The sequence below is a fragment of the Temnothorax longispinosus genome, chromosome 8, assembly GCF_030848805.1.
Source record: "Temnothorax longispinosus isolate EJ_2023e chromosome 8, Tlon_JGU_v1, whole genome shotgun sequence".
Taxonomy (NCBI): domain Eukaryota; kingdom Metazoa; phylum Arthropoda; class Insecta; order Hymenoptera; family Formicidae; genus Temnothorax; species Temnothorax longispinosus.
In genome coordinates, this window is record NC_092365.1 from 5,290,112 (window position 1) to 5,315,533 (window position 25,422).

The 25,422-nt window shown below is 39.4% G+C and overlaps 2 protein-coding genes across 5 annotated transcripts in view; both read right to left on the reverse strand.

Moving 5' to 3' along the window:
• Nucleotides 1–1,524: 1,524 nt before the first annotated feature.
• On the reverse strand, nucleotides 1,525–5,192 carry LOC139817792 (lysosomal aspartic protease-like). The gene is made up of 8 exons (XM_071786090.1): nucleotides 4,922–5,192; nucleotides 4,197–4,423; nucleotides 3,549–3,682; nucleotides 3,203–3,402; nucleotides 2,949–3,071; nucleotides 2,732–2,867; nucleotides 2,507–2,599; nucleotides 1,525–2,390 (listed from the first exon to the last, which is right to left on the reverse strand). The coding sequence occupies exons 1-8, from the start codon at nucleotides 4,987–4,989 to the stop codon at nucleotides 2,229–2,231; spliced, it is 1,143 nt and encodes a 380-aa protein (XP_071642191.1). The 5' UTR covers nucleotides 4,990–5,192; the 3' UTR covers nucleotides 1,525–2,228.
• A 707-nt stretch (nucleotides 5,193–5,899) lies between these two features.
• LOC139817433 (cell adhesion molecule Dscam1) overlaps nucleotides 5,900–25,422 on the reverse strand; it is a 166,033-nt gene continuing 146,510 nt past the window's right edge. For 2 of the 4 annotated variants that reach the window (XM_071785520.1, XM_071785521.1), the window contains exons 12-26: nucleotides 23,156–23,461; nucleotides 21,347–21,646; nucleotides 20,140–20,271; nucleotides 19,580–19,719; nucleotides 18,638–18,801; nucleotides 17,539–17,753; nucleotides 15,754–16,347; nucleotides 14,846–15,115; nucleotides 14,000–14,454; nucleotides 13,090–13,363; nucleotides 12,401–12,559; nucleotides 11,998–12,152; nucleotides 9,825–10,044; nucleotides 9,183–9,273; nucleotides 5,900–8,297 (exon numbers count right to left, since the gene is read on the reverse strand). In XM_071785520.1, the coding sequence (XP_071641621.1) occupies nucleotides 8,033–8,297; nucleotides 9,183–9,273; nucleotides 9,825–10,044; nucleotides 11,998–12,152; nucleotides 12,401–12,559; nucleotides 13,090–13,363; nucleotides 14,000–14,454; nucleotides 14,846–15,115; nucleotides 15,754–16,347; nucleotides 17,539–17,753; nucleotides 18,638–18,801; nucleotides 19,580–19,719; nucleotides 20,140–20,271; nucleotides 21,347–21,646; nucleotides 23,156–23,461 (3,740 nt within the window). In that variant the 3' untranslated portion in view covers nucleotides 5,900–8,032. Of the gene's footprint in view, nucleotides 8,298–9,182; nucleotides 9,274–9,824; nucleotides 10,045–11,997; nucleotides 12,153–12,400; nucleotides 12,560–13,089; nucleotides 13,364–13,999; nucleotides 14,455–14,845; nucleotides 15,116–15,753; nucleotides 16,348–17,538; nucleotides 17,754–18,637; nucleotides 18,802–19,579; nucleotides 19,720–20,139; nucleotides 20,272–21,346; nucleotides 21,647–23,155; nucleotides 23,462–25,422 lie in introns of those variants that run through there. The other 2 variants (XM_071785522.1, XM_071785523.1) reach the window with 2 other exon arrangements.

The window sequence follows — 25,422 nt, forward strand, 5'->3', positions numbered from 1 at the left end:
GTTGCATAAAGTATTTTAAACATCTGCGGTGGAGTTCCAACTTTGATAATACCATAGTATTGAACATTCTTATAAATAGTCAGAGGTATAGTAACTGTAGCCAAACGGAGCTGTATCATATTATTGTCCGTCGAAAATTTTCCAACGGTATATGTCCTGTATAACGAAATTCTTGAAACAACATAAAGAACATTTCATTATGTTATACGCATATATATATCATATAAACAAGAATGTAGAAATATATCATACAACATAATTACGAATTGCGGATAATTTATTTGATTATTTTCAAGCACTTCTTATTTAAAAACTATTAAAGTTACATTTTGGTATTAAGAATTAAATGTTACCTGCATTTATATATTTACGCATTAGAATGTAATTTAGATACTTTAAATGCAAATTGCTCTGTACACAACGCTGATTTCACTTAAGATAAGAGCTTCAAAGGAATCCTTAAAGCATCTCTTATTAGTCTGCTCACTTTATTGTAACTTTGAAAATGCGTTTTTCCTACATATTTGGTGTACAATTATCGTATTTATTGAAGTATTTATCGCGAATTCTGCGTCGATTTCAAGAAGTTGGAAGTGCGATCTCTATACAGTATTTATCACGCGGACGTCGATATAAATGTGCAATGTTTGTACATAATATGTATACTCACCTATGTAACTTCGCATTGATTAATACGAAGTTGAGTACCACAATTGCCACGAAGAGTCGATACATATACTTTTTGAATTTCTTGACGATTAAAGTTACAAAAGTTAAGAAAATTTTATTGTCATTTTCTATCGATTGACCCCACAACCGATACGCGCAATAGAGAGAGAGAGAGAGAGAGAGAGAGAGAGAGAGAGAGAGAGAGAGAGAGAGAGAGTGTATTCGATCACTATCGTTCCGAACGCTGCTTATATACAAGTACGTGTTTACGTTCTTGTTTTTATAAGAAGGTGAAAAGGAGAACGGTAAAGCAGATAAAGAGTTTTAAAAGTTATATAAACATTAAGCTTCTAACAGTCCAAGAGCTCTTTTTACTAATTTAATCTGGATACACTTGCACCACTATAGTCGTCATATTGGAAATAGTAGTTGGTCGGTCTCGTCAGATTTTAGAACTATCAAAAAGAGTATAAAAAACAAAAAGCTAGAATAAGATTTTGAGATGGATAAAATTTCAAAAATGTTAGCTTGGAATTAAGAAATCAATTTTACGTAGGATTTGCTCGAAACCTTTCTCCTACAGATCTCTCGAAAAATATAATAAATTGTTGCATAAATTGTATAATACAAGATGTTTAGCTACTATTATTTATATAGTCTTATATTTTTTCTTATCTTTTCTTATATTTTTCTTTAATATTGCGGAGACATTGGCTCGTAATTATATAAAATGTTTGCAAACGTTTATTGCAAGAAAAAATTTTATCGTTGTTACACATTATGTATCAAAATTACTCGATAATCTTTCTTTGTGTATCATATTTTATTTAACACTAGCAGTAGTTAATACAATATGCAAGTTTCTAAAAATAACAATTTCAAAATATAAATTTATAATATTAACGATAGTGAGATACCTAAGCCAGTTTTTCAATATTATAACAATTTATTAATTAGAATACATACGACATGATAATTTTCATATCGACAATTTGGTATCTATGTGTCGAAAATTTTAGATAATGTTTATTAATAAGCAAAAGATTTATGCGTGTATACGTTTGTGTAAGCATAAGAAATGTAAAAAGTTATATATTGATTACAAATGCGGTATGTCATACTCTTATACATATAAGCAGAATGTTATATGATATCTTGTACTCGTATGTAAGCAGAAAATTTATAAGATTAAACGAGATAATATTTTTCGGGGTACTACATTAAGATGAGATTGAAAGAGCGATATATGAAATCAATATTCAGTGTAAAAAATACTTCATTTTAATAGACTTATATACAAGTTGTGTTCACAATATCTAACAATTCGATAGTTGCCGAAAGAACAAGATGTACCAAATCGTTGGCAGAATAAATATCGCATGTCTTTCTTCTAATTCTTACATACGTATTAATTTAAAAATATACCATATAAATAGTCCAAATAAAATTACAGACCATATGTCAGTCGATATTTAAAAAAAACTATAGCTTATTTGTCTAGTAATGTCACTTAGATTCCCTAATATTTAATGATAACTTTATGAGAAGGCAATCAAGATTTAATTTTTTGCAATGGCGAATCCCACTCGGTCGTTCTCCATGTCAAATACGGTGTAGTACCGACCAATAAATAGATCGCCCAAAATCCACTCTACACCATTAAACGAATCAATCTCCTGTAAGGCGGAAATGCAAAAATCTATTTCGTCTTCTAGTGTGATCTATAAGGCATTAATATATAAAGCATTAATATAAGGCAATAATATAAGGCATTAAATATGGCATGATATTTCTATTCTAGAAACAATTTAAATTTTTATATAATAATATTCTTTACCTTCAAGATATAATCTTGACCAGTGAGTGGAAACGTCTTACCACCTATGACGAAATTGATATCGGGCAAATTAGAAATCTCGTCGCAGTTCACCTTTAAACGAAGGTCAATGTTAGTAATCCATATTAATAACCCGTAACTTATCAAACATTTATTAATTTTTTTCAATAATTTATTTAAGATAATTGTGAAAGCTTCCATTAACGAAAAAGATCTATTATTTACTAGTCCAGTATCATTAACACCGATCTCTCTGTTAAGAGCTTCGATAGTCTGCGGTGGTCCACATATCAAAGAATCGCCCGTGTCAACAATAGCTTGACAGCCTTCCGAGCAAGAGGTGTAATTTTTTACTTGAATCCTACAGTGGGATAACATTACCAATTAGCTGACATATAATTCGTGGTTGACATACGTATAATTTAGAAAAAAAACTACATACTTATCCATGGTAATTTGCCAGTATTTTTTTTTAGTAACATTAACATACGTAAACTCGCCCTCGTAATGGGAAGAATCGATGCCACCCAATATCAGTTCACCGCCGAACACGTCCGTGACATTTCTATATAGGTTGTATATTTTTTATATTGTTTATATACATATACATTTGCATTTTACATTGCATAGAAAGACAAAGTATGTAATTAAAAAAATAGTATTAAACACACGTGTGGCATACGGAAAGATACATACCGATTTAGATAAAAGCTAAAAATTGGTCGGTACACCAAGTGTTGATCAATCATGTTTTGGAAGACAGAATCCTGTTTAAAAGCAGATAAGGCGCGATAGCCCATCCCCAGAACGCCGTCGCATTTTGCCCAGGGCAAAGAATCTTCCGAGAAATTAAACACTTCTCCGAATATCTGTGATGTAACCCCAAGGCCACCAATCTACGAAACGTTGATATTATTAATAAAGTATAATTGCGCGCATTTTTTGTTTCGGACAATAATAGCAACATGTGCTTTTTAGAAAATTTTCATAGATTATGACTGTGATTACAATTAAATATATCATTTACTTGACGATAACTTACGATTACGTTATCATTAGATAAGTTCCCGTACAGTGTGACATTTTGCCAAATACCATCGTGGTAAGAAACATTAAACGTAACTCCTTCTGGCACGTATGTGGTGGACTGTGTATTATCATATTTATTATGTTTCGCTGAAAAAAGAAGTAAATAAAATTAAATCAGTTAATATTGAAAAATCTAGAAATATAAATTTCTCTATATTAATCTAAATATATAACTAACAGTAGTTAAATCATCAAATATATTTAGTTAAATTATCAAATATATTTATGTTTATATTTTTTGGTTCAACATGTGAGCTGTTTCGTATATAAAATTATTTGTATCTTTAAAGTAAGTGTGATAAATAATGTAAATAAGAAAGTATGTAAGTAAGGAAATTAGCTACATAATATTTACTTTACCACTGATTCGAATCTTTGAAACTGTTGCTTTAAAGATTGTATAACTTTACTTAAAATGTAAATGGAATAGATACAATTCTACAGCATTATTCTTATCTATATTTTTACTTTATATCAATTATTAAACGAGAAAAAAATTATTAAGATTATTTTAATGCTTGAAATATTAATTTTTTAAATATAAATGTACATATAGATATAATAGAATGTCGGGGAGATAGCGATGTTATGATATATTTACAGCAAGGAGATTGGTTAACGTCGCAATCTTTGGACGGTACCCAGAGATCCGAGGAACCAGTGTCGAAAACTATTTTAAATGTCTGCGGTGGAGTTCCAATTTCGATATTACCATAATATTCTAAATTGTCATTATTAATCAGAGGTACGTTTGCCGTACCCAAACGGAGTCGTGCCATAGTTTTCGTCAAAAATTTTTCATCGGAAAATGTCTTGTATAACGGAATCCTTGAAGCAACATAAAAAAAATTACGTTATATTATACGCGTATCGTATAAACGCGAATGTATGTACATATATCGTACAACATAATACGAATTTCAAACAATTTATTTGATCATTTTCAAGCAATTCTTATTTAAAAACTATTAACGCCTCAACATTTTGGCATCGAAAAATAAATGCTACCTGCATATATTTGCGCATTAAAATGTAGTTAGGTATCTTAAATGCAAACTCCTCTTTTCATGATGCTAATTTCATTTAAAATAAGATTTTCGAAGGAATCCTCAAAGCATCTCTTGTTAGTTTGCTCACTTTATTCCGACTTTCAAAATGCGTTTTTCTTACAGATTTGATACAATTATGGTATTTGAAATTGATTTGATAATTATTTATCGCGAATTTTGCGGCGATTCCAAGTAGTTGGAAGCGCGATCTGTGTACGGTATTATAATTCGTCGTGTCGATATAAATGTGGATCGTTTGTATATAACATGTACTCACCTATGCAACTCCGCGTTGATTGACGCGAATTTGATTACCGTGATTACCGTCACAAAGAGCCGATACATGTTTCCTGAATTTCTCAGCGACTGAAGCTACACAAGTTAAAATTGTTTTAGGACCGTTAGAACTGCGAGTCAATCCACAACCGGTACGTACAGACAAAGAACAGGCAGTCAAATTGCTAAGCGTTCCCTTATATACAAATTTGCGTACATGGCCTTGTGCTTATAAGAAGGTGAGCAGGAGGGCAGAAAAACAAACGAAGCGTTCCAAAGCTTTGTGCTCGAACGATAGGTATTAGAAATCGCTTCGAGATCTTGAATGGAAAAAAAGAATAGACCAATTTTATTTAAGCAATTCGGCAATTGACCAATGCGATTGATCAGTTGCCGAAAATTTAATAATTTTATCAACATAAAGAATTTATCAAATTTAAGAATTTTATCAACATAAAGAATTTGTCAAATTTAAGAACTTTATCAACATAAAGAATTTTGTCAGTTTCCAAGAATTTTCTCAATTGTCAAGAATATTTTACATTTCCAAGAATTCCTCGAATTTCTAAGAATTCGGGCTTTCAAATCCGGCTTTCGTGAAAATCAAAAGTCTGGAAAATTGACAAAGTATTGCAATATAATTAGGAATAATCAGGAGCAAGGTGAAATAAATCATAACTTCAAGCGTAATAAATAAAATTAATCCTGTTAACATTTAAGCTATTAAAATATCTAATTTGCGTGATAATGGTACGAAATAAGCACAATATATAGCAAAAGCTCCAATCAGCATCGCGGAGAGAGAACAACGATAAAATCAATATTTTTTGTGGAGGAAAAAAAAGTTCTTTCCACACTGTCTCATAAAAGTTGTATTGCACCTCTTGCGTCAACTTGTTCATTTCTGCAAAACAGATTTGCCATTATAGGTTTTATCGGACAAGAGATGGACGGACGGGTAAAGAAACACACAGGCACGTTTCCAATATGGAATTAGTGTTGTATATTTTACAAAGTAAATAGAATATAAACAATCTAAAGTCGTCTAAAACACAATAGTACGAATTTCGTGGTAAATCATTTCGTGTGTCGTAAAGATAGACGATATATCAACAGGGCGACTCCTTTTTCGCTTTCCTCCACCTCGCGCGAATGACTCGAGGGCTGAAATAACAGGGGGCGGGGCATATGGGGGGCGAGACGGGGGGCATGGGGGAATTTAAACTGGCCGACCGAAAAATCATCGTCACCCGACCGAGTGTGAACGGTAACCCAACCAGCCAACGGGTGACGTTTCGGCACGATGGCAACACGTGGTATCAAGGTTGCGATGACATTCGCGAAACAGTACTGTTCTCGTGTATCTCAATAATTTCTCAGGTCATCATCATCACCGCCATCATCTTCGGGGTCCGTCGATCGTTAATCAACGCAGACTGGCATCACCTTTACGTTTTCTTCTATCTCCTCCTACTCTCTATCTTCTTTCATCTGTCGGGAAGAGGGGCTGGGTCTCGGATGGCGGGTGATGTACGCGGCAGTTTGTGATGAGCGAGGTGTACAACGGGTACAGTAGTAATAGACAGTTTACAGACATTACGTTCGGCCGTTACGTTTACGCTACGTGGTAATTCGTCTACTAAAACTAGGTTTACGCTCGGCATCCGCTCGCATTCGACATTCCTTTCGCGGCACTCTGTGTGTTTGACGGTGTTCTTTCTTCACTGGCACGTCGTTAAATTTTCTCGCACGAACCGCAGAGACTTATATATATGAGCTTGCCTTGCGACAGACGTCGAGTGTAAACCTAAATCTACGATGCTTCTTTCAGTCTCTCGAGGATAAGTTAAAACGACACTGACGGCAACGACGAATGGTTGCGTTATACTTTCTCTTTACTTAGACGGTAACGTTCTTTGTGGAGAAGCGGAAGATGGTAGCGTTTCGATTATAGCGCGATGAATACTCGATCGATGAGAATGACTGGAAGACAAGGGGAACATTTTCGGAGGTTCGCATATTACTCGCTTCGATATGCATGTGCAGGTGTCTCGCGCCAAGAGGGAGAGAGAGACACGTGCAATTGTCGGAGAACGATTCGCGGGGCGGTCTCGATCGATCGTAAGTTTCTTCGCGGTCGCGTTGGTCGCTTCATAATAGAGTAAGATGGCAGTTACCGTTAGACTTTTACAGTTTAATTGCAGTCGTCGCGCGTTCGCGTCGTATTTTCATCGTAACAATTAGAAGACTGTATGCGGGGGGGGAGGGAGAGGGGAGGGCGTACGTGCGGTTCACGTGCTTTCGGAGGCAGATATACCCGCGTACAGAGATCGTCGCGTGGAGAGAAGAAATCCGAGGTGGATGCGGATCGCGCGTATAGCACCGCCAATTTAACTAATTAGGATTATTACACGGAGCGTGTGGAATAAAACGTGGCAGTTTATACGGATCGTCGTCGTCGAAACGCTCGTCCGGCGTCCCACTTGCTTTTTTTTTCCGCCACGAATATAGAACAGACAACAACGTAGAGCTCGACCCGCTCCGCTCGAGCGCTCGCACGAGCACGCCCGAGCGACGCGATGCGTAAAACTTGGCGGTTCCATCCGGAGAGGAACCAATAAACGGCAGCTTATTCTCTGATTCATAGATTCTCTGTCTCTCGTTAAACTTAACTTTGTTTATACGATCAATCGTGGCGCGTTCGCGATTGTTCGCCTAAATCGTTTTTAGCCCTAATATAGTTAAGCCGAGAAATAATCTTGACGTGTCGGACCGATCTCGCCGGGAAACGGCGGGTGGCAGTTTACGGAGCACGGTGGTCGAGCTGACGGACGCGTTCTCGTCGACGTAGGCCGGGGCGTAAGACGAAGGAGAGAGTACGTGGAATTATAATATCACTTGAGTGGCTGGCGATCGGACGCGAGGCGCCAATTCGCATTAACGAAACGACGGACCGCGGCTTACATAAATTCTCGCGCGATTTTTTTTCCCTTACTTTTATACTCTCCTCTTTATTCTCTCGCTATTTCCTTTTTTTTTTAACTCTCCTCTCTTCTTTTTTACCTTACGGCAAGGGGTTCCCGCGTACGCGTCGGAGGCTTTTACACGCTATTTACACCGCGATTACGAAGTCACGGACGTTTCGTTGACTGTTGTGACCGCGATCGAAGTCGCACTCGGCCTCGCTTAGCTCAAACGCGTCGGAGAACCCCGAGGGTGGGTCCAGCTTGGGGACGAACAGGTTTCCTGATCCGTCACGCTCCTGGTCCCGATTGGCACAGGGATTGCCCGACTGGTGCTTGGGATGGCCAGGCCCGGAGATTGGCCCGAAGTGGGCACGGGCCTCCTCGCTGGTATGACGCGCCAGCTGTAACATCCTGGAATGCAAACGGATCTTTCTTTATCTCATTACCTTGCAAGCTATAGGACATATTAAGTTTAGAATTTAGGAAATGTTAAACATAATAATACCAATATGATAATACAATCAATTTAGAGAAAAGGCCGTTTTACAGTCAAAATTGGATCTTGATTGCCTAATAATATTATTTGCGTGAATTTATGTAATTTATCACCCCAGCAAACCACGCGCCGTTACTTTCGGGCGTTACTTGAAACGTAGTCTCAACCAAAAGTTATAGAACAATACTATCACATAATTAAATTATATTATTGTAAGAAACCCGTTAAATTAGTCACGTTGGCACCGTAGCTGGCAGACCTGAGAAAATGTCGGGAGAAGACATCACGCCGGACACGCGTGATCAGAGCCGAACACGGAGCTCGTTGCTCCGATTGTAATACGCGGGCAGATGATCGTGAGGCGCGAAAGATAGAGGTGGACCGTCTCCGGTTGCGCGCTGCGGTGCCTACCGTATCGAATTGTGTGTAACAAAGTTAAATAAACTTTCTATTATCTGAACTGTATTCTATTATCCTGACATCCCGTCGAATTGACGTCCTTACATTATCAATATTATTATTTATAGGCAACAAAGATCTAGTCCTGATCTAGTAAAGCAGCCTTTTCTCTAAATTGATTGGGAAATGTGTTCAGATAATATATATTTAACTATCGGCTTTTAAGTAATTTGGGTAATCAATAATTAGTTTAAGTATTATGTATTTTAAATTTAGATCTAACGTCGAATTTTGATAGTCAATAATGTGTTAAATATAAAAAACGAACGATTAGCTTAGAGATCCGAAAGTATCGTGGGAGAAATTGAAGAAATTAAATAATCAACCGGCGATAGGCTTACTTGGGTCTTCCCCTTCCAGGAAACGATTTTCTCTCAAAAATCGGTGAGGGTTCTGTAGACGTGCTAGATTCTGGTCCATGGTACAGGAAGTCTGCAAGTAAACATTTCCCCTTTGTCTCTTATTCCTAATTCGCTGAATGTAAATGAGTATATAATCGCAAGTGCTCTTGCGATCTCACGCGGCAGGCACTTCGTCGTGGATCTACATTGCGCGAGGCATAACAGGCGGTTCGTGCAGACAAGACTGCAACCAAGGAAAGCGTGCATGTATCGCATACACGTATATACGTGCATCGAACGAAATTATGTCTGTGGAAAAACAAACAAACCGACGGTAGGACGAAAGTGCTCGCAGCTAGAAGCAGTGGAAAACGCGAGCCTCTCCGAAACGGAAATCGAAGCGTGGCGTAGAATTTTCGGGTACGAAAGCAAAAATTGAAAGGACTGAATCTCCAGCGAGACCGGTCGAAAAAAAGGATGAAAAAAAAACCGGAGCCTTTGTTTCTAGTCCAAGAAGCTGCCTTCTATCCTACTGCTACACTCCTGAGGAAGAAAGACTAGAGAGAGAGACAGAGACAGAGAGAGACACAGAAAAAGAGAAAAAGAAAGAGAGAGAGAGAAAGAGGTGAAAATATTGCATACTGTGGACGCGCGAGTCGGCCGCAGATGCCGAGTGGTGCGAATCGACGAGGTGATTGGAAGACTCGGTTCGGCTGCTGGTCCCGACTTCCGTGTCGCTGTCCGAGCCCAGGGTGTCGTACTCCTCCGACTCGGACTTGCCCTGACTGACCTTGTGCGCTTTGTGCAACGGCGCAGAGGACGAACGGCCTCCGCGCACCTTAGTGTACCGGTTGCAATCCGACTGCAATCAGACGGAATTGGTTTTTTCCATGAGATGGCACACCGTGTATCGCGCCGTATCGCGCCGCATCCCCCCCGATCCCGATCGGCGGTCTCTCTCGACCGGATCGCACGAGGAGCGATTTCAAGATTAGAGCAGAATCGTCGAGGATCTCGTGAGTACGCGAGCTTCCGCCTAACCGGATCGATAATTAATTTATCTCGTCGGGATTGTTGCTCGTATTCAAGGAGCGTGTGGCGGGAATCTAGAGAGCGAAAGATGTTCGCTTAGTCAAGCGGACAACCCTCGGGCAGTTGAGAATTAAAAAGAATCAAATATGTTCTCTTGCAAAAATAAATGTCCATTAAATTCAAATATCAATCATATTTGTGCACATTTAATTTTATAACAAAAAGTTTCTCTTGTTATTCATTGTAATCAACTTTTTACAGAAAATATTATACTAAAATATTATTCATTATTAAATTGAAAAACGCCATATCGCGAGATATTAAAGATACATTTCATTTATTAATAATAAAAGATAAACAAAGTAATATTTTTTCTATTACTTTATATTTTTTAATCATTTCGAAGTAATAGAGATATATATATGTATATATTTTTTTTTTCTCTACTAGTAGTGAAGGGAAAGAGCAACAAATTTTGTCACCATCTTCTACAGAAACTCTATTCTACTTTGCCGAACTAGGAATCGCGGGAGCGATGAATAATGAGAGAGTTTTATGCTACAGCTAATAAAACTAGACGAGACTCGGTGACAGATGCAAATGTGTAAAATGACGAACAGCGTTCGGTATAGATCTAAGTCTGCTCCAATCAATACTTTATAACTCCTCGATTCTCGCGAGCCGCCACAGGACAGTTGCGAAACGAAGCGAAACGACCAGCACTGGGACCAGCAGTCGCAATGATGTAACTCGTAAATATTAGCGTCACGATTTCGCCCATTGAAAAAAAAAAGAAGATTAGAGAAGTCCGCGGTTTTCCGAACTGATAGAAAAGACCAAGAAGGTTCGCGCGCGAATTAAAATTCGTAATAACGTCTGTGTCCGTACTGATCGCGCACGAGGCAAGAAACTCGAAAAACGCACATCGTGCATGCGAGTGCGAGTGAGTATTCGCACAAAAAGGATCGCCAAGGGTTCCGATTTGCGTCGCGAGGATAAGGTGATCTCGGTGCACTGATCGGGATGTGCGCATGCAATTATCGCAGGTGTAACGAAGCCGGGAATATGTATGAGAGTGAATGATAAAAGCAGTGACAGATCATCATGCTCGCGCGTTTCTTCCCGCACGTTTAACGTCATTGTCTGTCGTTGAATATAAACGTCTACTTCTTGCATCGTTTACAGAGAAAAAAATGACGTTGTACCGACAGCATTAGTCTAATTGGAAATAATCTCGCTAATTCAATAACAGTATTAGTGAAACAATACTTTTTTTATTAAAAGAAATACTTATTTTATTGAAACAAAAGCATGAAATATTGAATTAACAAGATTATTTCCATTTAGACTAATGCTGTTGATACAATATTTTTTTCTCTGTGCTGTAGAACCCCGAATCATGATTTCAATCACGTATAAAATTGCAACTTTTGTAATCAATACTTTGTCTCGATTGACAACATTATAAATTTCAAAAAAATCTAGATCCTAAAGATAAAGAAAGAATAGAAAAATGTTTTAAAATTCGAGGATAACTAGAATTTCTCTAAAGATTATTTCACTTAGAAAAAATAGACGTTATATGTGGATTACCATTGCGCCTAAATTGCGCAAAATATTCGCTCTATGTCGCAAAAGTCGTAAAAGAGAAGTTAGGAGAGCGAATCGTGAAACAAGAATCAGAGATAAGAAGACAGAATATTCCGCGATCAGAAATTGCGCGGGACAGAAACGTGCGGCGAGAAGACGGCAATTCTAACAACGATAGATCGGCGGACGATACCTCTCGTAACTGAAGGGTATCGGCAGTGGAGAGACGAGGGTCGTGATAGACAAAGGTCTGAAGTGGCGCGGCAGAATTGCAGCGGCTGTCGCCTCCTGCAGGAACGCTTTCCTCCAGCTGGAACGTGGCGTACGGGTAGATATCTTCCGAATATTCTACAAGCATGTTTAATAACGATTCGTTAATAGTGACTTCCGGGCCGCAATCGTTTGCCCCTCGCGCGATCTCGATTTCTCCGCAGAGAGAGAGAGAGAGAGGGAGAGAAAGAGGAAAGAGGGAAAGAGAGAGAAAAAGAGACCTATCCCCGCGTTTTGTCTTGTATCACTGTTGATTTTTTTTTTTTTTTTTTTTACGGAAAGAACGAGCTCGGTTTCACCAACGCGAGCTGGTCTGTTTATCTCACCTGGTATTTTCTCGAGCGTGCCCATCTCGTGGATCGGCGAGCGTAGCGGCTTACGCACGGTAGCGTAATACTGCTCGCGCTGCTCCATGTTCTGCTTATTGTCTAGGGCGGCCGCGGTTTGCGCGTCATGCAGGCTCCCGATGTCGCCCATAAACGGACCTGCAATTAGTACTTTAAGATGTAACTGAAATTAAATAACCTTAACTTTGAAATTAATCGAGCAATTAATTATTTTCTAAATTGACAATTTTTTGCAAAAGTCGCTATTATCCATCGATTCTATCTCAAATGTAGTTTAATTACTTTCACGCAGAAGAAAAAGAAGTGTCAAATCAAAACTTATGTACTCGTATATAATCGCAATAATTTATAATCTTCTTATAAGAATTTCAATTTTTTATTTCAACTTTGTTTTCTTGGTTGAACTACATAAATGACTTCATCCAAGTTTCCTTCGTTTAATGCAATATAATTTTATTTCCAATATTACAGATTGTTGCGTATATATACGAGTATATATAAGCTTAATTGATTTGACACTTTTTTATATATAAATATATTTTTTCATATTTTGTATTTATTTGTGTATAATGTGTATAAGTACTATTTATTCGTTATATTATTTGAAGATTCTTTTGCTATTTATGATCCTAGTTCTAGAGGACTGTATGCATATATGACGGACTAACGTTTGCGGAAGCAGTAGAAGACAGCTCCGGCTGCGGCGATGACCGCGAATGAACTTAGCACCAAAGGTACGATGAGCTTCAGATCCGAATACACAGAGGTGTGCTGGGGAATGTAATGATCGATCTCGATGGCGGACATGGTCGTGCTAATGTGTGGCTGCAACGTCGTTATCTTGTACTCGGCTACTGACGAGCCGGCATTGTTGTGGGCCCTTATGCGGATGTCGTAAGTGGTCCCCGGTTGTAGCTCACTGAGAGTATATGTCTTTTGCACCTGCACAATATGCAAATCGCGTATAGTCCATCACAGTCTTGTAATCGCATGTTAAATATTAAACCGTGTTTGAGAAAAAATTATCAATATAGCAATGATAATATTATAATACATGATGTTTTGTTATCGAAATATCGATACGCGAAAGAATTTATATGAATAAAGATTTTGATAATAATGTATTTATGCAAATTGTCTCATTTCTTAAGCCATTTTCTTTTTAATTAGATTTTTTGGGCCAATTTAAAGATTATTTTTCCATAGCAAATACCGAAGCACGAATTAATAATTTTCGAATTACAAACGTTCAGAATTAAACGATTGTATCAAAATTATATTTCTCAGTTAAAATTTTAGGTAAAAATTTAGGCTTTTTAATTAGAATTCTTCCTAATTTAAAATTTAATATATTTCAAAGAGATGTGATACTATAAATTGGAAGCTACAACAAATATTGACTCACTTCGATATTTTCGCTAGGGCAAAATCGACTGACGAAAAATTGATGATAAACTAATGAAAAATCCATGTCACTTTTATAATTTGTACAATGCTTTTATAAACGAAGACGAGTAACTTTTCTTCTTCATTGCACATACATCTAACGAAATAAAATACTCTTTGCACTCCGAATACCTCTATATTATTCGAGATCAGGGTCCAGATGCCCTCGCCGCTCTTCCTGTACTCCAGCTCGAAGAAAGTTATGGGACACCCTCCGTCGTTCCACGTGCTGAGATGCAGAGTGATCCACGAAACGTTGACCGTGACGAACTTGTCGCCAGTTCCGGGCGAGTCGTCCGGCTTTGAGCCCTTCGTCGTCGCCTTGACGATCTCGCTGGGTCTGCCCATGCCGATGCGATTGTACGCCGTCAGGTACATCTGGTAGTCGTTGCCGCACCAGAGCCGCGACAGAACGAAGCTGCTCACTTTGTGCGACACCTTGAACTCCTCCCACTCGCCGGACTCGCGTTTGTAGTGCAAGATGTAGCCGCGAATCGGCGAACCGCCGTCGTCACCGTTTTTCCACTGCACGTTGATGGAATTGCTGCTGGTACTGGTCGCGTGTAATAACGGCGCCGCAGGTGGAACTGAAAAGGACCAATTTTGATTTATGGATCGCTCCCTGTGATATACAGTTTGACTGTAAGTTACAAGCCTCTTGAGAAAAAGCTTATTTATACCTCACTAATACTAATATTAACACTTCATTTTTCAAGTAAAATTTATTTTATATTATTTTTTCTTCACAGATAATTCAATTTAATTTAATTAATTTCATATAATACATTTTTCGACAGTCTACTTATGAAATTAAATACAAGATTAATTTCATAGAGATTAAATGGAAGTGAAGTTAAATGAAATTAAATACGAGATTAATTTCATAGAAGTTAAATTAAGTAGAAATAAATAATATATTATATTACTCTGACAATAAATCTCGTGTGACTATTTTACAAAAATGAAAAATGCGCTCACCTTGCACGGTTAAACGATGAGTTATTTGATCGGAGCCGTGGCGATTCTCCACGAAGCAAGTATAATTTCCGCTATCCTCCCTATGAAGCTCACTGATCTGCAAGGATCCATCAGGACGGAGGGACACTCTCGCAGATGACTTGACTATCTGACCCCATTGCTTCCAGATAACCGAAGGTTCGGGCTTGCCCACGCTTTGACAGGGCAGCGTCACATCTTGTTTCCACGGTACGATAAGCGTGGTGCCGAACGAATATATGGCGGCGCGAACTGTAATAGAGTAAGCGAACCCTTATCGAGTACACGCGATAATCGCAGTCATCTAAGTTAGCTTTTACCAACAACCGTGCGGAGCAAACTCGGAGAGAAAGTGTTTTCCCTGACGGGAAAGATTTAAAGAGTTCGTGGGGAAGAGTGTTTGCGAAGAGTTCCGGGGAGAAAATAAAAAGCGCGCGGCTCATTAACAAACATAAGTACGGCGCTCGGTATCTCGTTACTGGTCGACTGTAGACAATTCATTTGGTCCGAGAAACGGATGTTTATACGATGGACGAGTGAACGGCGCACCGAAACGTAACTTTCGCAACTAGTCCAATTTGTGTGCCGAAAGGCAACTCCTGGAACTCCAAGTTTCTGGACTCCACGACTGGAGCAAAGTTGCATATTTTCGATGCACCAACTACTATTCGCTGTTACGAACTACTATCGCGCTCTCGTACAATCTTCCGGATATCGAAAGTACATCGAGTAGACAAGAACAACACATCGAGGTTCACGTATTTAAATAAGATAAACAGAATATTCAGAACGTAGACATCGTTTTTAGTATTTTAAGATTAAGATTAAACTTTGTTCGCGCGCGAACAATGATCGCGAAACCAATTTGAAATAAGAGAGAATCCCTTTACCTTCACTGGAAGGTGAGAGCATGATGGACGGGGTTTGCGGGCCCTCGCCGACCGAGGTGACCGCCGCGATCGTGAACTCGTACTGGGTCCTCTTGTGCAGGTCCTCGGCGTGGTAGCTGGTCTGATACGGCTGCAGGGCTTTCCTGTGCCACTTGCCTTCCGGTCCCAATCCGCGAACGTGCACGTTGTAGGAGGTGATGTTGCCGTTGCTCTTCAGGGGTGGCAGCCAAGAGACGATTATAGACGTGGCCGAACTGACGACCGCCTTGACGGCGGCCGGCATCTCCGGCAGGTCCTCCTCGGTCACGCAGTAGAGGGGCGACGAGGAGACCCCGTCACCGGTTCTCGTGTACGCCAGGACTTGGATCGAGTAATTGGTGTACTTCTCCAAGCTGTGGAGCACCACCGTCAGCGCGGTGGTGATCTTCATCTCCGGCTTGACGGACTCCGTCAGCGCGTCCGTGTTCTCCCACATGACCTTGTAACCCTTCAAGATCCCGTTCAGGCTGGAGTCGGGCGGAGATTCCCAGGAGACTTGCAAGGACATCGACGAGAGCGCAGTGCAACGTACATCCTGAGGAGGACTGCTTGGAACTAGAATATATATATATTTCAATATTTCACTTCAAAAGATCTGCCAAGTAGTCCGTCGTCTTTCGTATCGCAAATATCTTCTATCAAAATTATATGCGCGCATAGTTTTATCATTTAACATTTGTGATTTGTTTAAAAATGAGATTATAAGATTATATAAGATTGATAAATTATGAAATCAATAAATTATGATCTTTTAAAATATTAAAATAATACTAATTGGAAATAGCGTGACGTTAAAACGTTACGAACTTCTAGTAATAGTGATCTATTATATCCACATAATTGTTCATCCGTATGTTAATTTTAGTGAAAATTATGATATCGCTGGATTGAATATATATTTTTATGATTGCAATAATCTGAGAAATATGAACGGCGCGGCTCATAAAATTCGTATTGCATTTAAAACGTCGATATTCGTCGGTGCATATTCGAGGATGACGTGACTATACGCGCGGAATATTTCAAGAACGGCTTGAAGGTGAAAAGTTTTTTAAAGAGGCAGGCACGGTGCCGTCGTCGCGCGAGTCGCGGGGGAGAAGGGATGTTTGCTCTTCGCGAAAAAATATCGGGAGTGCACTTGAAAGTTTCGTCGGGTCCGCCATCCGGCGCGCGGATAGGATTAAAGAAGTTATTTGCGGCTGCCGCGTCTGAATTTATTATTTATCCCCCGAGGAAGTCGTGCAGCCGCGGCCTGTGCGCACGCGGTCGGTATTCATGGCGGAATTCATGATAGGCTCGCGAGAAGGCGCGAATATTATTCTCTTCATGAATTTTTGAAGCTCCTCGGCGTCGAGTCGCGAAAATAGACGTCTAGACGAGAGAGCCTCGCTCTCTCTCGTCCGCCTGCTCGCGAACGCGCACCGATCGATCGCGACACCAGATATGTTAATTCCAGGTCGCGTCCGATGTGCATATTTTCGTCGTGTGATTCGTGTCGCGGAACCCGACGATATAAATGTGTCGTTTCGTCAAAATTCAACGTACGAAATTAATCTCGCTGCGATGTCAATTTGAAAATAATTTGAAACTGACACTTATTATAACAATATTTTTAGCATCGCTTTATATTCGAGACAAGTAAGAGGTCATTGTTTCGTGACGTTTGCAATCAAAAACGTACTTCGTGGTATTCTCGTCGACTCGATCGACGTGGCTCATTTTTCTCACATGCAGTCGCGCGCTTACCGTCCTCGAGTGTCGATGCCACAACTTCCTGCGTCATGGGACCGGGTCCGAGGGCGTTGAACGCTTGAACGACAACGCTGTAACGCGTGAACTTCTTCAGGTTCGTCAAGTGATGCTGGCGTCCGGGCATGGACGTTCTTGCCAAACCCAGGGCGACGCTCGCCGTCGAGATCCGTCTTTCCACGGTTTTATACGTGTACTGCTCCGCCCCCAACCTGAATTTCGAGAGAGAGCGTTCGTTACACCTGGCTCGGGTGATTAATTAGTTTGTCGAAAGGGTGTCAAGTGTCTCCTTTTAACCCCCAAACTTTGGGCAAACTTTCGGGGGTGCAAACTTCGTACTAGATTACTGGTGTGAAAAATGTAAAGATAATATACATGACACACTTGGCGGAAAGTAACAAGACTAACAAGATAAACTTAAAATAAAATAGCAATAAAAAAGATCTAGGCGAAATATATAAGTTCAAGAATATAAAAGAAATTAATTAATATAAAGAAACTTCATCTCTTTTTTAAATGATTATTCTAGCTAATTCTATTCTAAATACTTATTCTAAATATTCTAAATAATTATTCTAGAATACGTAGATTCTAAAATAAGAAATAAGTGAAGAAAACTGTGCAGATTGTATATATATTTATGATAGACTGAAAAATAATAATGGGGCCAAATATAAACAGTAAAATTTAGAAATATGACTAAGTACATTATCGAATTTACATCGATCTAGCTAACAATAATTGACTTACTAGAAAAATTGATATTGACGAATTTAACTAGTTTGTAGCAAAAACACAATAAAAACACCCTGAGACGATATAACAAAACGTAGCCGTAAAAAAGCCTATATAGTTTTTCGAGGATTTGTCAGCGTTGCCCCAGGCGAATAAATAACTGACCCTGAGATAGCTCGTCGTTTATTAATGGCGCGTAAATTCTACGGTATCAGCTCTGTGGGCTGAAATACAGGAAGTTTGAGTTCTGTGTGTGCGCGCGCGCGCGCGCGTATATGTGCAATGTGTACGAGTGAGGAAACAAACCCCTGTCTGTCGAGGTGCGTCGTTAAAACAACGTCAGAGTGTTTTCGATCGTTACCTGTGTTCCTTGTAGCCGACATGATAACCGAGTATCTCGCCGTTCCATAAATCATGATCGGGCGGATCCCAGGTGACGTTGAACTCGGTCGAGCTGATGGGGTCTACCTTGAGATTTCGCGGCGGACCGCCCGGTTTCTCCCCCTCAGTCGTCGTCTCTAAAATCTGAAAAGCCCCTGCTTTGAATTCTCTGGCGAGTCCGTTCACTTTCACCCCCCCCCCTTTCATTACGTTTTCTTTTTTTCCCGCCCGCTTAATTGCCGCTGAACTTTTCAATAACTGTGTTCCACAATTTTCGTCCGTCGCGAATTTGAATTATAAAAAGAACGATCGTATAGAATAAAGACGAATTAAATTTTCTTTTGTAAAGCACCGACACAGACTTGGAGAACGCGTTCGGAAAGTACATAGAGCGCGGTATAAAAGCCGGATGTCAGCCGTCGTGTCGGTGTTTAAGGAAACATGTGAAACGCGGGTCGCGCCAGTTGCGGCGAATCTGCGGGAACAGAACGAATTCGGCTGGATGCGCCCCGATATTTCATCTCAAAGCATCCGCGGATGTTGCGCAGGCTGCATGCTTAAACGCGCGAGCAAATTCTTTTCTGTGGAAGAAAAAAAAGAAAGGTGCGAGCGGAGTCGATATGCCCGAAGGGGCATTGCGGGGTGCGCAATTTGAATCCAGGCCAACGATGCATGCGGTCGCACATTCGTCGAGAGGCGACGGAGAGAGGAATTCGCTTAGGGGATGAGATGAGACGGCCCTTTTTTTTCACGCGCGCGGGAATATCGATCGGGCACGGTTTCCCGTCACACATCGGTATCCCGATTGTTTTAATTCTCGAGGGGAAAAGCGGAAGAGAATGACGACCAGTCGGTGAGGAAACGATTGTCCGACCGGAACGCAATTTGACTTGTAAATGTTCGGCCTGGCCTCGATACCTACGTCGCTCGCTTGACTCCGACCCAGTTCGTTGTCCGCGTACATCCGGAACTGGTAAGTGACCGCAGGACGCAAACCGCTCACGTGGCCGCGAGCACGTGTCCCCGGTACCGTCGTGTGGAACGTGTGGTCGTGCCATACTTCTGCAAAATTGAACGATCATCTTGCGGTGATTTCGTCCTCGGGGGTCAAACCATCAAGAATGTCGATTAAATGAAGCCGCTGCTGCTATAGTTACACCGATCCACGCGCGAGCTGACATTTATCAGCTCTGATTTTAATATTCTGGATTTTTAAGTTATTAAATTCCGGAAATTCATTTTCGTGTTATTTATAAGTCGCGATCGAGAATCAGGGCATGCAAAAAACCTTAATTGCATAAGATTTTATTAACCTGTTTTTAGTTTTTATAATAAAATCAATTTTAAGAACTCTTCCTTTTCATATTAATGTTTTCCTAAATATAATATTAAATTCATAGTATAATATAGAATATTATAATATTAAATCGTAGATATTATATTTTTTTTCAATTACGTTGTAATTATTACGATTAAACTTACCTGATTCAGTTTTGTACTCGATTATATACTGGGTGATCGGACTGTTCCCGTCTTGACTGGTCGTCCAGCCCAGATTAATGTGACGACTGCCTTTCTCGATCACATGAAGATTTCGTGGGAAGTCTGGAGGCTCTATATATCAATATAATTTTGTGGAATCTCTCTTAAAGTTAATATTAAAATTTTCAACGTTTAAATAATTCTCAGTCTTTTACTAAATATGCCTTTCAATTAATATATCCTATTTTTCAGATTTTTCACATATTTTCTAGGAATTGATTCATTAATTTTTAATTATCTTCTTCGGTGTCATATTTACGGATTTATTACGGACAATTCACACTAAATTTTTCATCTGTGAACTATGTGCATCATCCACAGTCTCGACAAATATATATAGCATCTAAGAAAATATTATAATGCTTTTATAACGGCAGTGAAGATATTAATACATAATGTTTAATGAAATAAAATCTCGAGATGCAGATGCAATTTCAACATTTAACACGCGATTTTAAATAGTGTCGGTCCAAGTCTCCGATTAGAACGTTTCACCGGGCGAAATTGGAGCTTCGGCAATTAGCTGGAAATTTTTGTCTAATTCCGGAGCACAGCGTAAACGCGCGCGCATCGCGTCCAATGAAATAATTTTCAGTTATGGCACGATTGTCACATACCCGCGTTATGCATATTTCACGGGTTATCCGACGCAATACATCCGCTCGAAGCGTATCTCATTTTGGAGAATATACAGAGAGAGAGAGAGACAGCGCGCGCGAGCCGCCCGCCGGCTCATCTGTCTCGCTACGTACTTGCGCGGACGTACATTAAATTAAATGGACGTGCGTTGTCGAGTGCCTGTATACATTACGATAATTACATCCAGCGGAATAGTGTTATGCACAAACAACCGACGCGCCCCGAAGGCATCATCGCGATAACTCGCCTCGCAATAATTTCATGGACTCCATTGACTATCTCCTATCTCTGACGGAAAACAAACGATTATGAAACGTAAACGTTAATACGGCAGTATTATTATTATTATTATTATTATTATTTTTCTCTTGCTATTGTCAACATTATTGAACGTCCCCGCGGGTATATCAATTAATTATATGTCTTTTGTAGTCGATGTTAACGGCTATCCAAAGAACTTTTGAGAGCTGTCGAAATCTAGATACTAATTGCTCGGATTTCCTCGTACCTTGAATATAAAGATGAATCGTCATCTCGTCGCGGCCGTAAGCGTTGGACGCGATACAAAAGTACCTGCCGCTGTCCTCGCGGCTGGTGCTGACGAAACCGAGAACGCTGACGGCGCCGTCGGTGGTGTTGTCCTCCTTCAGAGTGTAACGATAGTCGGGAAGCTTAGGGTCCAATTGGGAGCCTGCTTTCTTCCAAACTATCTTCAAAAGATGGTCGCCCTTCGCCTCGCAGCGCAGCGAGGCATTCGAGCCCAGCCTCGCGGTCTGATTGCGATGCTTCTCCACAAAATGCGCGGGAACTGCATCAATCGGAATAGAACTCTATTTATAATTACACATTTGGATGTGGTTAATAGTTAAAATTCACGATTATTTGAGAACGCTCTCGAATTCCAACAATCTAATAAATTCTGTTTATGAATGAAATTAAATTTTTTAATTTACTTTGAACGACTCATCAGGTTTTTAGAGTTTAAAGAGAGAATCCTATTTATTGTGTGTCATAAATTTTGAGGTATTTTTGTTCTTGAAATATTTTTCGTATTGTATATAAAATTCTATTTTGAACACGAATTGCAGATCATTTAAGGTAAGATTTACAACTAGTAGAAACAGATAGATATGATCAGACTAACATAAATAGCTAAAAAAGATTAATTGAGATTTAGTTGAATTATTTATTTAATTATAATAAAAATCATAATTTAGATAATAAATGTACATGTGTATTATAAAATATGTTTTCAATAAGTAAATAAAGATACGACAATATATGGAGGGGTAAAAACCATAGTGGTGTAAGTCAAATTTTTAAAAATATTTTCTCGTGTGCAAAATTGCATCTATGCACACGAAAAAATATTTTTAAAAATTTGACTTACACCACTATGGTTTTTACCCCTCCATATATAATATAAAATGGAATTAAGAAAACGTGTGTTAAACGGTCAGGATTGGATCTTAAATGCCAAATAATATTATTCGCGTGAATTCATATTTTCAAGCTAATCGGTTTAGTTACTACATGATGAACCATTTGTTGATGTGGCATGTGTTAAAAATAATATAACTTTTGAGAGCGTTGAATTAAAAACTAAAGATTGAGAATAAAGAACTTAAGAAAACGAATTTGACAAAATAGTTTAACAAAATATTGTTGATTTAAAAAACTAGAAGATTACATTTTGTGAAATTCTGATAAAATTATCGAGCAATGCGATTATTTCATCAAGAAATATTTTCTTAATGTCTTAATAGGATAAAGTGGATCAAATTGACTACACGGGTCAATCGTTACACTGTTGATAATACCTAAAGTTCCAGCGAAATCCAATTAGGGTTAATCATCAATTAGTAGAAGACTAATCCCTTCAAGAGAAATTATGAAAGAGAGATTACTTTATCTCGTGAAGCTTTAGCGCTAAAATATTTTCTGTAACTGCAGATAGTAATGGGAAATTTAATGACGTGTTTATTGGAAAAAATTACATCTCGTGTTATTAAATTGTCTTTTGACGAGTACATTAGATCATAAAAAATAGATATTACGAAGAGATCGTCGAATAATTTTTATATTTCCACTATAACAAACGTTATGAGATGAGATTTCACTAAATTTACCTTTTATGTTTCTATGGAACATTTCTTGATAGAGATTGTAACCCTAATGTTATTAAAAAATTATAAATAAAACATACTTAAATACATAAGTAAGCGTATATAATCTTGAAAAATAATTTTAATAAGAACTGTTTCCGAACTTTGCGGATGGCAAGAGGTGAGAAAAATCTGATAAACGTTTTACGTACCGTTAACGGTGAGATAAACGACTTTACTGAGCCCGGCTCCGATACCGTTCACAGCCTCGCACAGGTAGAAGCCCTCGTGATCTTCCTGGACCCGGCCGAACACCAGCGAACCGTTGGAGTGTATCCTCAGGTCCTGCATGTGCTCGTGGCTGGCTATGTCGTGATAATTGCCGGGTTTCTTGCCGCTGCCGCGCCGCCATGTGACCAACGGCGGCGGGAACCCGTCCGCGTGACAATGCAAACTCAATCGGGGCATTCCCTCCGACGCACGGGCGTCCTGCGGCTCCACCACCCACCGTGGCGGCACTGACCCACAATGCGCGATCATTAATCGATTGCCACGGATCCCGATATGCGACAGCTACTACAACGACGCGGCCCGGGAGACCCGATCACGTTCCGAAATTCGCAAGCGGATAATGAAAATCGTACCTTTTCACTTGGGGGCTTACGTACCTTCGACAGGCCTAAAACTAGGTCAAAATTAACGAATTTTTATTGTGGGTAAACTTGTGCTTTATTAAAAAATGAAAATACATATCTTGTACAGTAGTCTTTTGAGAATATCTCCCGAAAATTTCAATAGAAAATATCAAAAATTGAGGTCCAGGCAGCTATTTTCCCAAATGGTGCTTGTAAAAACGGCGTTTGCGGTACCAGAGATACCCCCGCCTTCTTCTCATGTGAAACGAAAACAAAAATTTTCCGTTAAACTAGATGAATAAAACTAGTCCTTGTAATAGCTAATTTTGAAATTTCGTAGGAAAAATGCGATTTTTGACCTAAAAATCAGTCGTTCTATTTATTAAAAAAACTAACCCATAAATCAAAAAAATCCTACGTGAAGGACTAGATTGTTGTATTGAGAGTAGCTGTAAAAAATTTCATGCAAATCGATTCACTAGTCTCTGAGATATTTCTAGTATTTTCAAAACACTGTTTCGGGAAAACAGCTGCTAGGACCTCAATTTTCAATATTTTTTATTGAAATTTTCGAAAAATGTTCTTAAAAGACTTATACTCTACAAGACATGTATTTTTATTTTCTAATAAAACATACTTTTGCCAACAATAAAAATTCGTTAATTTCGACCCAGTTTTAAGGCTTGTCAAAGGTATTAAACCCCTTAATTTCATTTAATTCCTCAAATCACGAAACAATTTTGATTTATTTTAAAATTATTAAAAGACTTAAATAATTCGATATGCTAATCAAATTTTTGTCAAGCAGAGACAAATTAGCGAAAAGTTAACGCGTAAATTTTGACCATTGATTGACCAAATTATTAACAACTTATAAACTATTTATCGTGCCACTATTAAATTTTTTATCTTGATGATGTCGCGTTTTATCGGGGACGCTGAATTCGCGCGGAAACGCTCTCCCAGACCTCGTCACGCGTCTCTATCTAAGCTTATTGCGCTGAAAGGCAAGAGCGAAAAGTTCTCCCGGGGAGAGAGGATTGGCCTACTGTGCAACTTCCTACTTCAGCTACCGCGAAAGTAAAGAGAAATAGGATTTGAAGGTGCGCGATGGAGAGGACTGGGTTGGCCCTCTCGGGATTGCGGACAAACGGCGCGAAAGTTTCGCTGATAAAAATTACGAATTGTCCGCCAAATGTATTGGCAGGTTGCTTCCTCTTAATCCGCCTTTCTTGTCCGTTTCTTCGCCTCTGATGTTACGCGACAAAGAAACAGACGGAAGAGCGAGACGCAGAAGGGGAGAACAGGCTGGCGGGAGATAAAGGAAGAAAAGTGCGGAGGGAAAAACGGTGCTGAAAACGTGCGCGCGCGATGGAGAGGATTTTTTTCCATCGGCGAGACAAATGGTAAAATAATGTCGGCGATAAACACCGTGTGATGGACCACAGAGAACAGAGCGATACACGGTGATAATACGATAAATCGGTGCTGTGCGAATCTAATACCATACACGAATGTGTGCACGAACAATCGTTGCGTACAAATATGCACAAGGTGCGCAAAATGCGCGTCCCGCCCGAGCCGAACGTTTGTACGCCGAATTACTCGCGCATTCATTTGTATAATGCGCCGCGCATTTATGCGCTCGCGAGCGTATATTATCGTTCAATCGTGATGAATAATCGAAGGGCCGAGTGGACGAAGGATACGCGTATTGCCGCGAAAATCAACCTATACGTGGACAAAATTGTTATTTCCCACCGAGTGACCCCGCGGCAGTCTCCGCGTTGGACAATAAAATCAACAAATAGTAGCACGCGCAATAATGGAGACGTAAACTTATC

Excerpts from the sequence above, each read along its gene's own strand:
- LOC139817792 (XM_071786090.1), bottom strand. The coding sequence starts at position 4,989 with ATGTATCGGCTCTTTGTGACGGTAATCACGGTAATCAAATTCGCGTCA. Across the intron at positions 3,072-3,202 it reads TTTAGCTTTTATCTAAATCG|AAATGTCACGGACGTGTTCG; the intron begins GTATGTATCTTT and ends CAACCTATATAG. Across the intron at positions 2,868-2,948 it reads TGGCAAATTACCATGGATAA|GATTCAAGTAAAAAATTACA; the intron begins GTATGTAGTTTT and ends ATCCCACTGTAG.